At 35.2% G+C, this 15911-nt stretch overlaps 1 protein-coding gene across 4 annotated transcripts in view; it reads right to left on the bottom strand.

The window, feature by feature from the left end:
- Nucleotides 1-15911, bottom strand: part of LOC120628446 (optomotor-blind protein-like) — a 158981-nt gene that overhangs the window by 34995 nt on the left and 108075 nt on the right. For 2 of the 4 annotated variants that reach the window (XM_039896822.1, XM_039896823.1), the window contains exon 4: nucleotides 14356-14451. The exons of the other annotated variants lie outside the window; for them this stretch is intronic. In XM_039896822.1, the coding sequence (XP_039752756.1) occupies nucleotides 14356-14451 (96 nt within the window). The remainder of the gene's footprint in view (nucleotides 1-14355; nucleotides 14452-15911) is intronic. 4 annotated transcript variants of the gene reach the window in all.

Genomic DNA, 15911 nt, shown 5'->3' with positions numbered 1-15911 from the left:
CCACTTTAACAAAAGTTACCAACTTTTCTGTTTAGAATCAGACTAAATTTCATGGCTTAGAGGTCAATAACAGGATCATCCAACAAATTCAAAGTTTATAATTTGACCAAACTTTACAATTTTATGTCTACCTAGGCCCAAGTCATACGGTCATAGCCCGTACTGTTTTATAGTAACAGAAGACTAGAGTTTACGATATCGTAATGATGTGAAAAGCAGCTCAAGCACTCGTAGAAGGTAATTGTTGAAGACCAGGTCATCCACGTACAAACTGACACTTCATACATTGTCCAAATGTATAAAGTGTCAGTTTGGACGTGGAAAAAATTAAAACCCTGGGTCTAATAGTTCTATTTTACTCTGAAGCAACTGTTTCGTTACTAGAAAAGGACTAGGTAACTGCAAGCGTACAACTCAGACTAGGGGTACAGATTGTATCGTTAGCGCTCTTTTTATTTGACATCTACTATAACAAAGTACTGCCTGATTTATTTAGTACTTAGTTTATGTGCGACTACGAATCAAAAATACAAGTTAGCCCTTGACTGCAATTACACCTAGTGATAAGTGATAATGTAGTCTAAGTTGGTAGCGGGCTATCCCTTTAAGGAGTATGGTAGTCATAACCCTTTTTTTTGGCGTGGTAGAAAAAACTTTATGGCTACCTCCGACCCTTGGGCAGGACGGAGTTATGTGAGATTTCCCGTTCTAAAAGGGATCTCTCTATACCCAAACTAAAAACAACCACGGCATGTCCCTCTTGTTGGCTTTGTTAGACGCCCGGGGAACATGGTAGTCATAACCCTAATTGGTTTCTACGTGACATCGCACTGGAACACTAAATCGCTTAGCGCACGTTTTAGTCGGCAGTCACGGCCAAAGCCGCCCACCAGACCAGACAAGAGAAAATTCAGAAATTATAAATTCCCAAATTGCCTCTGTCGGGATTCGGACCCGGGACCAACTTAAATTCACAGCGCTCACCGTTGAGCCATGGAGGTTGTCAATAGGAGTTTCTATTAAGAGGTCTAAGAAACAACCCAGATTTTAAAATTTGATGTTATTCCGGTCTTCGGAGAGCAAGCCAACCCAAATACAGAACACTAGGATCTATCTAGGTCTCATACCGATGTGACGAGCGTAACTAACATGAACTCAAGTTGTTTCAAATAACTGAGTAATTAATGTAAGCAAACTTTCATTTCATAAATCGTTCAAATTTCGTACCCCAAGGTCCACGTAGGTCTACACTCTAAAAAAAGAAAGCCAACTGAGAGAGATTTTCTCTCAGTTGACGTCATATAAATTACATAGTCAAAGTAAATCATAATTGTTATACATCATTGTATAACAATTATGATAATAAACATAACAACAAAAGCTGATTAGTTATAGCAGCAAGTTCATTATAGATTGAGCTAACAATGTAGGTATGTTCATTGATTCTAACAAATAAATACATTGTTTCTATTATTATTTACTTCTTTGTATGATTAGATCATTTTTAATTATTTAGCTTAAACAAGTACGTAAATTGAATCAGTTAAGAATATGCCTTAGTTAAGTAACAATAATAGGAGCAATACAGTTGCCCAGTCCATTAAATTATGATAAACAATCATTATCATTTTATTTGATGTATCTATGTTCTTGTTAGGCTCTTATGGAATCAAGATGCTTGATCACAACAATCACTATCTTGTTAGGAATAACCAATTTTATTTTAGAGTGTAGGATTTGTCTGTCAGTTAGTAAATCAGTCACAGTACTGTTTTCTAGTTACTGACTTAATAGAGTTTACGATATCATAACGATGTGAAAAGCAGTCAACTCATTACTCACATTATATACTGAAGTCGTTCAAAGTAAATGAGTAATTGTTGAAGTGATTACACCGTTACAAGAGAAGTCAATAATTGTCTAGCGGCTGGATATTTGCCTTATACACGCAATCATTAGCGGTAATTCCCCGATGATTATAATGTCAGATTTGATTTCATGACAGATAAAATTATAGCCACAGAAGATAATGGGGGAAGACGAATGTGACTTTTCACACATTTTATCATGTCTAAATACAGATATCTAACGTTAAATTTTCTCTCTAATTGACCATCATCATATAAACCTATTACCAGTCCATACGGCACGGGTCTCCTCCCACAATGAGAAAGGGTCGAGGCCAAAGTCCACCATGATGGCCCAGTGCGGATTGGTGGACTTCACACACCTTTGAGAACATTATGAAGAACTCTCAGGTATGCAGGTTTCCTTTCGATGGAGCGAGTTCGGATTCCGAAACGCACCTGTAAAATTCTAAGTTATGTGCGTTTTTAGCAATTAAAATATCACTTGATTTAACGGTGAAGGAAAACCCCGTGAGGAAACCTGCATGCCTGAGGGTTCTCCGTAATGTTCTCAAAGGTGTGTGAAGTGCACCAATCCGCACTGGGCCAGCGTGGTGGACTATGGCCTCAACCCCTTCTCATTGTCACAGGAGGTCCGGTCCTAGTATTAGGCTGGTAATGAGTTGATGTGTCGTACAAGATGCTCTATTCTGAATTCAAGCTTTAACAAAAGACTGATATGTTCCGTTTTACTCTGATGCTACTGTTTCGTTACTCGAATACGACGTTTGCGAGCGTAATACTCAGACTAGGGTTACCGACCTTATAGCGTTATTTTTATTTCACACCTACTATAGCAACATGGGCCTCATAAGAAGGCTCAGAGTCACTCAGCGGGCGATGGAGAGACCTATGCTCGGAGTATCTCTACGCGATCAGAAATGTGGAGATTCGTAGAAGAACCACAGTTACCGACATAGCTCAACGAGTCGTGCAGCTGAAGTGGCAATGGGCCGGGCACATAGTTCGGAGAAAGGATGGACGTTGGGGTCCCAAGGTGCTGGAATGGCAGCCCCGAACTGGTAAACGCAGCGTTGGTCGGCCCCCAACGAGGTGGACAGACGACATTAAGCGCGTCGCAGGTAGCCGCTGGATCCAAGCGGCTCAGAACCGTGGAACTTGGAACTCCCTACAAAAGACCTATGTCCAGCAGTGGACGTCTATCGGTTGATGTGATGATGTGATGATGTGATAGCAACATACTGACCCGTAGGTTTAGTGATTCCTGTTTAACTACAGATCCTACAGTTCCTGGGTTCAAATAAACAGTTGGGCCATAAATTGTAAAGTATTAAGGGTTTCTATTTTCTGAGTACCAAAATACCAAATTTGGTGGTTCCTCGGAGAGCAAATCAAGCTCGTTTACTATACCTAACATGTAAAGTTTAAGCCCACCAAACCGCATTGGAGAAGCGTAGGTCTATGCTTTGAATCACTCTATCCAATTGGAAAAAAAGCCTGCCCCAGCTGTGGGACGTTAACAAGATGATGTTATTTTTATGTGAATGAAGGTACTTAGCCTAATTAACATAAAAACTTAATCGATCTATAGTAGGTGAAGTAATAAAAGTTTTCTGTTTAACTGCACACCACATTGGGCATGTGCGTTATTTTAAATCGATTAAATGACGCTTCTCATCCATATTAGAATTTAAGAACCTTCCAGTACGTACCATATAAGTTGCAAACTACTTGCTTGGAAACGTTTGACACGTCGATTTATGTCGATGAAACAGATAACAAATAATAGATATAATTAAAGAACCAACTGCAAAAGCTATATGCCCTGCAATATAAATATATTGATGGCCGATTAGCGCAGTTTGCAGCGACCCTGCTTTCTGAGTCGATGTCCATCGAGCCGTGGGTTCGATTCTTACTACTGGAAAATGTTTGTGTGATGAGCATGAATGTTTTTCAGTGTCTGGGTGTTTATATGTATATTATTTATAAAAATATTCATCAGTCATCTATGTACCCATAACACAAGCTACGCCTTCTTAGGGGCTGGAAGGCGATGTGTGTATTATCGTAAAAAAAATAACAGGCTACATTATAAATATTTACTCGATAGAAACTGGATACTATAATTAATGTATGAATCTTTATGTTCGAAACTGTAGAAACAAATTTTGAAGTTATACTTCTTTAGGTGCATTAGGAAAAAATGATAAGAGTAAAATTTAACGATGCGCGCGCACACCGTCACAAAAAAAACGACACCCTGAAGTTAGCACAATTCAATTCAGTTCTTGGTGATGTCTGAAGTTGGCTATAGTCAACATTTTAGTTTGACTTTAAAAAGGTATGACAGTGTACACTTTCAATTGTCAAAGTCTGCTGGCTCATTCCGGTGATTTAATTGATTCAATTGTACACAAATCTCAAATTTAATGTTCACTGAAACTTGGTTGTCCGATAATGAGATAACTAGAAGTTGCGTTATAATAAAACTTTCAATGTATTAAATACCTTTTTCCTATTGTTAGTGTCTTGTTTTCTACAAACGCAGAATATTCTACGCCAAAGAAGCATAACATCTAACGCGTGTACAAAAGTACCTAAACAGCCATTTTTTTTCTATTTAAAAAAAAAATAAGTTTTTTTGTAGGTTTGTTTTCTTTTCACATAACAATAGCTTTATATGTAGTAGTAGAGCTTATTGCCATGCTTATTTCTGCTGCTAAGCAGCATTGTTACAATGTTGTGTTCCGGTCTGCAGGTCGTTGTTGCCGGTGTACCTAATTACGGGCAAATGTGGCTCAACACCTACGCCTCAAATGGATGGACACAGGTATGTTACAAGATATTCAAAATTCAAAAAAAAAAAACAAAATTCATTTATTTCAAGTAGGCCTAATATAAGCACTTTTGATCCGTCAAGTCTGTCAGTGTGTAGTGACTCTACCACCGGTTCGGAAGGCAGAAACTCAGCAGTTGCTCTTTTCCAACATTAACAATTTACATTTTACATTTCAAAATTAGTTTTTCTATCTTGTGAGAGATGAAAGCGGAGCCGGATGCTTCCAAGCAACCTTGTCATTAAGAAATTCATCAATTGTATAATAACCTTGCTGTAATAAATGTGTTTTAACACATTCTTTTAACTTATGCATTGGTAAGTCCTAAATTACCTTAGGAATCATATTATAAAAGCGTATACTCAGTCCCACAAATGACTTCTGCACCTTTCGCAGACGATATGCAGATGTCACTAATTTATGACCATTTCTTGTAAGTCGATTGTTTAAATCCACTTTTTGTTTATAAAGACTAATATGTTGTCTTACAAATACTATATTGTTATAAATATATTGTGAGGCTACCGTAAGGATACTTATTTCTTTAAATTTTTCACGGAGGGATTCTATAGTCGATAGGTAGATAGATAGGATAGGGGATACGATAGTCCTTGCATGCCCTGTTTAAAGTGCGATGGTTTCCACTTACCACCAGGTGGGCCATCTGGTCCGTCAATTATAACTATAAAAAAAAACATGGTACGGATGACGTGGATGTTTGCAATGATCTATCTAAAGGGCCCGGAGGTCGATATAGACTATTTTTTATCCCGGTTAAAACAAATCCACACGCACAAAGCCGTGGGCAAAAGCTCTCAATTAATAATTTATATTCCTCAGATGAGAGATTGTCCATTAAGTTATCGCGAATAGAGCGGTTCCATAGGAAAAAGTGGACGGTTTAACACACACTCTGTTGGTTTAATTTTTTTATGGCACCAGTTTTTAGCGTCAACGTATGTGATGGAATTTTTACAGTATCTTTAATTCATCTTTGTGCATTGTATGCGCTTACTTTAATTAGGTATCCGTAAGCTACTTATCCTTAAAATGTTAATATATAATGAATCCATATATCTCTTGGTCTTGCCTTTTTTGAAAAAGAATCTACCGATGTCACCCTTTTTTTTAAAGATTGCATACTTTAGGAACGCTTTGACGGAAACAGAAATTAAGAAAGTTGGGCTGGAAATGAAAAAATTAAGAAAACTTACAGACTATACAATCTCTTCTAATGTAACCTTAGCGTGTTTGACATAACTGTCAGTAGTATGACAGTTCGTGACACTGATAGATCGTGCGCTGCAAATTACGTTTAACAGCTGCTTATGTCGGAATCTACAGATAATATTGATATACAATACTTCTTGTTGCCCAACTGCTGCTAAACGGCTTTAGTGATTTGGATAAAATATTGGGCGTAAATTTCAAACATGCAGGAGATGTCTTGAAAATAAAATTGCATCCGCTAAGTATATAGCACCGCTTTAACGTAGGAGAACTAAACGTAGTCTTATCTTGATTCACGTAAACTAGAAATTATCGTGGTGTTATATATACTATATGGTGTTTAATCGCACTGTTTTATAACATTATAGAAATCAATTAACACATTGAAATATTTTAATTTCATCGGTAGGTTAGTAAATCAGGGTTTTCTAAACTCAACCATTTGAACCATAGTGAAAACAAAGAGTAATCTATTATAATACGGTATAATTTTGTGGCGGAAAATGCTGTTGCATACGCGCCATGTGCGTTGTAAGATTTCAGTCTCTCTTTCAGTGGGATCAAATTCGATCCCCTGCACTCACCTCCAACTTTTAGGCGTTCTAAAGTTCAATTAAATTACTTGCTTTAATGGTGATAGAAAACATCGTAAGGAAACCTGCTTGTCTGAGAGTTTTTCATAATGTTCCCAAAGGGGTGTGAAGTCTACAGATCTGCACTGGTTCAGCGTTTTGGACTTGGTCTAAACCCTTCTCATTCTGCAAGGCCAGTGTCCTGTGGAAGGCCGGTAATGGTCATGATGATGAAGACTATGCAACCTCTATATGAAGATATTGTCAAACATAGTCTTCTTGTATAGTGACTCTACTATCGCGACCGGTTCGGAATCCATATTTTATTGAAAATAATCCAACAAGATACAGTTGCACCTTTAAAGGACACCTTTATACAATTAAACAGTATATGTATTATATCTTTTCTCTAGGTGAAAGCGTATATGAATCTTTGTCAAAAAAAATTAGTAGCGAATTTTAATTTATTGGATTGGGAAACATTGTGACAACCTTGTTTTAATAACGCGGTTAGTTTCTTATCATGAAGTAAGTTGCACGGAAAAGATCGTTCGCGATTTACCAATGGACAATTTATACAATTACTTGCGAATTTATTAATAATTTTTAATTTTAATATTTAATCAGTATTAAGAAATAGTTTAGTGACGGTGTCAATAAATAGTAATCATCTTAAATTGAGGGTTGGTGGTTGTATCGAAGTCACACAGCAATTAGCAAGCATAAATACTTATTTTGTATCCTTAAACTATTTATTCCCAATGAGCACCCGGAAACGGTCCCGTGGTATATTGTTATTGGAAAACAAAAACTGAATAACCGATTATCAAACTCAGTTTTACATTTCTAAATATAAGCCCTATTTTCGGAATTTATAGTAGATAAATAGGTACCTAATATAACATCGAAATACCTGAGTTATCTGAGTACTAAATTTCGTCAAGATCCGCTCAGCTATTTTACCATGTAGAGATTATTACAGAATAACTACCACCATCTGTTTTATCGGGCCGGCCATTTTTGCGGGAATAAAAATAACCTATGTTATTCTTTGACTCATAAACTCGCGTGAATCCGTTGCTCTGATGTCAATTGATCGAAGGACAAATTCGGCAGTGCAAGTACTTATAATACTTAAATTATAAATGCGAAAATGGCTTGTTTGTCAAATGGCTTGATTCCTAAGGTTCGCTCTAATACTACACCGACCTTCATGAAATTTAACACCAAGGTAGCTGGATATTTTATAAAATTATCTTTACGGTTAAAAAACTACAAACTAAATCGATCGTAGAGTAATTTCGCATAGCGAAAGCCGGTATCCTGGATACATTTTTTGAGCTTTTTCAATAAACTAAAACATATTGAAGCGGCACGGGCAATAGCTTCTGTATAATAAAAGTAAGGATGCCTGTTTTACATGCCACGACTTATACTAGCATAGGAACGTCGAGCGGTCCTCGGATACCTTGCCATCTTAGACGTGTTCGGTCGTTCATGGAATGGCGGCCCGTTTCCGTGAAAACATAACTTTCAATTGTAGCTATGCGGTGACAACATTTTTTATATCACGCACTGGGTGTTCTCAGATTTAGTTGTCTGTATATTCCTCACTTGTGTTGGCATTCGTGTTTACTACGTGTTGAGAATGTGAACTGAAACTATTTTGCCTTAGTTAAACTCACGCTTTTATATATCTGCCTCTTTGTTCTATTGTTTAGCATGTTTAACTACTTATCATGAAGTTACTCTATTCTCGGGTCATTCAAAGGAATTTAAGAAGAAGGCTTTTCCGTTCGGTCAAATTTGGTATCTACCAGCTCGAAGTTATGAAATTGGCGGCTTCCGCTCCCGTACCGGCAGCGCATTGTGCAACTATTCAAATTTTATAATACGTTCAACAAGGGACAAGGGAGACTGAGTCCAACGGACGGAAAGCGGCTTACAAAATTTATGAAAACATCTTCTATTGGACTGGTATCGCAAATGCCGCCCAGCTGTTTAGCCTCGCGAGAGAAAAGGAAAATTATCAAAAACTGACGGCCAACCTTCACTAGTTGGAGAGGCTAGAATCCTAAAGAAGAAGAAGTAAGAAGAAGAAACGCTGAACAATTGACAGTAATAAAATTATTTTCACAAATAAAGAACGAATTCAGTTTCCGTGTAAGTACCTGTATCCGACGATTTTGGTTTTTACCTTTTTCAAATTTAAGGATCAGTTTGAGATTCAGCAAAGTTTATATGGAGAAGGAGTGCAGAAAAATAAAATGTACTTGCACCTTTAAAGTAGGTATCTACGTAAAATGAACTCTAGTTCTTCATAAAATTCAAAAGAGAAACAAATATCTTTAATTTGCACGGATTTTCTTTTTTTGTTCATTGGATTTTAGCTTTTACAGTTGCTTCGAAGAAATTCACTGTAAAGTTAACATCTGAAGATGCTTCATTTTATTCTTCCCTGTAAATTTTGGAATATGAAATATAATGACATTCCGCAAACTAACGTTTGCTTCTATCGATCAATAGATATTATAGAGCTGTTACTAAAAAAAATAGTATCTTTGGTTAAAGTTCGACCTTTGCGTTTGTGAATATCAATAACAAATGCAAACTATGTTATTCTTTTGATCGACACAGAGCAAAGAGTAGCGGGTATCCTTTTACCCGTAAGACATGAAGCCATAGATCAAACAACATCCCATGGGTGATGGGCACGGGGGCCGAGGGTTGTAATTGATTGGCTCGATATTGATGCGCTTATGGGATGATGTATGGGGTTTATTGGGTTACTTACAAGCTCACTGACAAGTCTTTTATGGGATGTCGGATCAACTTGTTATAACTCATATGAATCCATTTACGTTGATTCTTGTTACTTTTTGAATTAAAGTCGAAATACGATGTTAATAAAGCTGTAGAGTTTGTACCGATACAGCCTGTTGTAGTAAGATTTTGGACTGTATTTTTTTTTGTTAGCTCAATGCATTCCACCGCTAGCTGGGCTTATCTCGTCATCGTACATAATATGTTTCGGAAGCTAAATGGAAAAACTAATGAAATTGGAGAAAGTTCAATACGAGTTAAAAAAAAACAAATAATGTGAAAAGCATTTAAAGACTATAAATTATAATTGTTTTAATAAGAATCTACTTTATAATTTAATACTTTTAAAAACTTAAATACAGTTAAACCCAAGAGTTAAGCCTGGTTTCACAAAAAAAAAGTGCCATTGGATTCTTCTATGCTCTATACTTTTCTTTAGGAACGTGGTACATATATGCTACTGGGAAGTCGCTTAATGGAATTACTGTTACATAGTTACACTGGTTACATTGAAACCATACTAGGTGTGCCCACTCGACCGTTGCGTTCAGAGGTCTGGCCGAGGGATTTCATTTGTGACGTTGTAAAGAATCAAATGTGCGGTGACACTCCATAAGTATAAGCTTATTAAAGTCACATAAACTTCATAGGAGAGAGAGAGAGAGAGAGCCAGACTTAAACTGTTGCTCCAATACAGGTTAGCGGGTATTAGGTACTGGTTATCAAGCATTTTTCTTGTACTTTATAATTAGTATTTAATATATTATTAAATACTATTACTTGCGGTACTTTTAACTTTAATATGCAATACGCTATCGATATGATATAATAACAATTTCAGTTAATTGAGTCCAACTACTGATACTTTTCGTATGTGGTGTCTTTAAACGATGTGTCTAACTAGACTTGTATCCTTGTGTATTATTTGACCTCCTTCTTTCACAAAATAAGTTGTAAAGAATCAAATGTGTGGTGACGTTAAATAAACTTAAGCTTGTTCAATTCTCATTAGGACTTTCATAGGAGAGAGAGACTCAGACTTAAACCGTTGCTCCAATACAGGTTAGCGGGAATTTCTGGTTATAAAGACTTTTTCTTGTACTTTATAAATGGCCAAGGAAAACAATATGATTAAAACTTATGTACCGTTTTCGTGCGATTAATAGGTACTTGTTACTTTTATATGAACTACGCCATCTATATGATATAATACTTAATAATAATTTCAGTAAATCTTGTCCGACTACTGATACATTTTGTTAATGGTGTCTTAAGACGATCTTTCTTTCTTTCACATATGATTATGCGCTCAATATGTAAATCCTTCTTATCATGTTGTATGTACCTACCTATATTTAAAAAAAAGCGATTACTTCTTTTTAATTCGAACAAAAAGCCACGTGAAATTAATGAAACTCAACATCCGTCAAAATGGGTGCAATAAACAAACAGACTGGCATCGACAGCTGCCTAACGACATTGCAGCATTTATTACCATAATTATCTCCTAACGCTTGTTAGTTTACTCAAGAACAAACCCCTAATCATTTTCTAATTAAGTCCGTTTTTACGCCAATTCTCGACTGCGTTTTTTTTAATATAGAATCCTAAACAAATGAAAGTCAGCTCTACTTTTATTAATTTAGAGTTTTTATTTGTTTGTTTTGTGTTATGAAATATTTGGGTTAAGGTGTTTTTCTCCCATATAATTTGTATACGGACACCTCTGGCTCAGGCTGGCGCCTACGGCAGTCTTGGTGCCCGTAAACCTTTGGTTTATTATAAAAGCAATAAAGTTTCATAAATGTCAGTGTTTAGCTTCCCTGGAATCTATTCTTATTCTTTATGGAAGTGACGGTGCGTTGTTTAATTCAAAATTAATTGCTTTTTTTTTAATTAACATTTTAATATGCCGCTTGGTGACGGCATAACACAGACGACAGAATACAGTCGTCACCAACCCTTGTCATCCCGCGGGTTTCGTACGAGGCGACTAAGGGAATGTAAAGGAGAACTGGCAGCATCCTCTGTGCTACTACTAGCATCAACTGCGATTATCCCTCCTATTGGAAAAGGCCTTTACTCCAGCAGTGGAAAGGCAATTGATGATATAAATACAAACAAATCTTAAGTTGCTAAGTACTGCTAAATGAAGTTCGAGGAATTTAAAACTATAAGTAGCGGAAAAAGATATGTCTTTCCTGGCCACTGACCAGAGACATATCCGTTTCTGTAAAATGTTGTCGATAGTAACAAAGTCTCCTAAAGAATATTTGTATATGACGTTCCTCCTATTTATTAAATTATGGTATAAATAAAAAATATTAAATATGCAGAAGTTTAGGTAGGTAACCTATTAGAGAATTTGATTTGTTTAATTTTGTTTTTACCACTAATTTATAACTATCTAAGCGAAGGTAAAAGCACTTTCACAACAATATTTTTTTGTTTGAGGGCCATAAAAGTTTTATTTATTTGACATGAGACCGTAGAGAAGTCGCCTTAGGTAGATCGTACTACAATCGCTTAGAGCAGTGTTCTTTTTAAATAACATTGTTTTTAAGACACACCTGAATTTCCTAAAGTATTATCTTATATCTGTAAACGGGCAATTCTTGTATATATATAATTGGAATCTCGGAATCGGCTTCAACGATTTTCATGAAATTTAGTACCTATGCAGGGGGTTTCGGGGGCGATAAATCGATCAAGCTAGGATTCATTATTAGAAAATGTCATTTTATTTGTGTTTTCCGGTAATAACCGATTTGGTGCAACGTAGTTGCACGGTTCAGCTACTAATCGTAAAACAAGAGCGTAAGCAATATTTAAATAAAGACAGTAGTAGATACATGGGTCACTTGTAAGTGTCTGTAGTCCCAAATAATGTAACACAAAGATTCGGACCACCAAAGTAACCTATTAAAAAATATATCCACTTTAACATTTGGTGGTAACAGATATTATGTTTAACTAAACACAGATACAGTGATTTATAACTTATTTATTTAGCCTTTAACTATAATTATGACATCGCTAATACCATATTCAGAAAGTGTAAATCATTTTAACGTGATTTATATTGAGATAGGATCTTATCCTTATACCGTTTCGATAATTAAGTAAGTATGCTGTCTGTGATACATAATAATTACTGTAAATGGTAAAAAAGGTATTTTTAAGCGCTTATATCTATTGGGCATGTAACATGATAAGAAGTGTTTATTTGTACCTACCTACTTGAATGAACAGCTACATAGCAATTTCATTATAATGTTTAGCTAGTTTTGAACCTAATACCCACTCCCAGTAATCACAAGTTAGTATTTTAAGATATTTTTGCAGATAAAATATGTGCTGTTTAATTTTTTTTGAAAATTTGCCACAGATCGGAATAAAACTCGTAATTTAAAGGTTCTGAATTTAAATCAAACGTCAGTTCTTTACTAGGTAGATAAGTATATGCCGGTGTTCATGCAAAATTATGACCGTTTTTTTAAATACGAATTCATAATACAAATATTAGTTTAGTAAATTGGTACTTAGTAGACTCTTTTATTATGTATTATTACATTCTTAACGAATGTTGTGAGGAAACTTTTAAACCATAGACAATATTTGTATACAAACTCATTCATAAATCATACTTAATACAAAAATTAGATTGGTAAAGTAGATTTTCCAGTAGTAAAATATCCGTAGTAGAATAACAATTGAAGGCGGTTGTTTTTCTGTTTTCATTGGTTTTTACATTCATAAATTAATGCTGCAAGAAACTATTAAACCGTAGTCAATATTTGTTTTCGAATCCTCATTCATAATACAAAAATTACATGCCTGAACAATCCTGCATGCCGACGCGCCCACTTACCGGTAGGTGAGCAGTTATACAAAAAATAAAAGGTAATAGTCAAGGCCCGATCATAAATAATAGAATCATTAACATCTGCCGCTATGATTTCGACTATAAACTTTTTTTGGGCGCCAAAAAAATTCCTTCGATGGTTAAGTTTAGTTAGGGGCGTCATCGCGAAGGACGTGTTTTGACGGTTATTTCGTTACGTTACTTTATTTTATTTTTTTTATATTTGAAAATTATTATGAGTAGAGATCGTATTTATAAGCATATTTGCTTATTCTGCATTTTCACCGGTTATTGAATATTTTATTTAAAATAGTCCGTATTTTATTTAGAATGGTAGTAGTAAATATCTGAGCCTATTCATGTCCCACGGCTGGGCAAATTTCACTAAAGCTTTGCGAAATAAATGATAATGACCTAACCTAAGGTATACTTGATAGTATTTTTTTGAGAAGTGTATAGTTTTTACACAGAATTTAGAACATACAGAAACCGTGTACACGACTTATATTGAAGCATCAAAAACCACCACTTTAGAATGGTTTCTCGAACAAACGGTTAGTAATTTCATACCATTTAACAGTTGACAGTAATTGTTTTACTAGAGGTAAACGTTCACCATAAAATGGAAAAATGGGAAAAAGTTTGTGAGCTAGCAATTCAGCGGGTGTAAAGTGTTAGCGGGGCGTTTTCACGGTTTTTGGACACAATACACTGCATACAATTATGGATAAATGAGGATTCTGTATGTTCTTAAAGCTTTAACAACAAAACACAAACTATCTCTCTCACTATTACCTATAACATTCTTGGTATTCTGTTACCAAAACTAATCCAAGCATCAATTAAGTTTTGGTTATAGAAATAACATCCTTATGAACCAATATTATCGATAAAAGGTTTTAATTTCAAATTATGAACATTATGAAAATCAGTCAGATACATTTCGTATTTTCATCATTTCATTTTAATAAATAATTTCACTTTTGGATTCTGATTTAGTTTATTTACCCTGTTAGTTGCAATTTTAAGCGTATCTATAACATAATATTAATAAAACAGGGTCACCAGATTTTTTTGTATAAACATTTTTGCTATTATTTTTAGGTAGGTTTTAGCAAAATGTATTATCGTAGATAAAAAATGAAATGTCTACTAACCAAATGATCTGAGTGGGGGTCTCTGGGCGCACTAGGTACTGGATTTGGCCACAGCAACTTTGACAACATCCGTTGGCTTTGGCTATAGATGAGCTCCTACGAAGGAGAAAAATGAACTTTAGTACCTATGCGAAGAAAAAAGGCGATCGCCTGAACACTGGACATCGGATGGGTTAAATGAAACAGATCCTAGACTTTTGTACGAGTCAAAAAACATAATGATAAATATAATATACACAAAGCTATAAGGATAGAAAATGGGTACTATCGAGTATTAAAAACATGAATAAGAAAAAAATTTTTCGACAACTGCTTCCTAGAATCGACATAGAGAAATAACTATAGGTATACAACTCTCATAAAAACAAACGCCGTAACAACCGTAATATCAGCTGTTTTGATATTTAAGATCACATGGGCTCACGGTTTACTAGGGCAACATAAAATAAGTCCTGGACCATGTTTAAACAATAATTTACACTAATGTCCACACAAACACAATTAGGCCATTTTGTTTTATTATTATAAATATTTAAGTATTATTAGTACCCCATTATTGAAATTATACACTTTAACTGTAATTAATGACCCGTAATATGATTTACATATAGGTACAAAAATTGAGTAAAAAAATATATATAAAATATAATGTATTTTATTCAGTTCAGAAGTTTGATTTGCATTTTATTGAATACATATTTGTTGTTCTGCTGAAATTCATATAAAAAATAATATGTTGAATTAAATAAATAAGTCTGTCACGAGATATGGTTAAATATATTACATTGAATTCGATAAAATACGTTCACATAATCTATCAAATATTTCACTATGTTACTGTTACAAATATACCTTAAGGTAAATATAATACAAACAAATATAAATAGAAAATAAATTATTTAGCAAGTTATATTGCGTTATGTATGTTCTTAAAAACAATGTAAACATCAATTTAAGTAAAGGTTAAACGTCGTCTTATCCTCGGTGACGGGGCGTCAGTACAGACTATTCTAGATCAACAAACCTAAACTGACCAAACTTCACTCTATCTATCTATGTCTAACAGGAGGCGCCGTAGGTGTCCCCCGATGTCATCGAGTCCTGGGACTCAACTGCTGGAAAATTTCTCGCAATCCCCGATGAAGCTGTTACAGCCTGAAGGTTATCTAGCCACAAACCATCTTAATAATAGCCTTTTAATTTAAGCCATTAAATTATCGTAATTATCTTAGCCAACTTATCTTGCATGCACTGGAAGGTTTTGTTCAGTTTATACGCGATGACTTTGTGGGCCTTATTAATGAAGCTTACCGTTTGGAACATTAGAGGTAATATAATTACTGTCAACTGCTTGAAGGTATAAAGTGACTAACCGTTTGTTCGAGAAACCATTCCAAAGTGGAGTGGTTTTAGATGCTTCAATATAAGCCGTGGTACACGGTTTCTGTGTGATCTTAATTCTGTGGCTATCAGTTGAAGTATGTTATAACACTGAATAACTATTTCTGACGTTATGACACACGTATCTAATAAGACCCCATGAGATGTGTCAACCA

The sequence above is a fragment of the Pararge aegeria genome, chromosome 12, assembly GCF_905163445.1.
Source record: "Pararge aegeria chromosome 12, ilParAegt1.1, whole genome shotgun sequence".
Taxonomy (NCBI): domain Eukaryota; kingdom Metazoa; phylum Arthropoda; class Insecta; order Lepidoptera; family Nymphalidae; genus Pararge; species Pararge aegeria.
The sequence above is the reverse complement of the archived record's forward strand: the minus strand, read 5'-3'. Positions and strand labels throughout refer to the sequence as shown.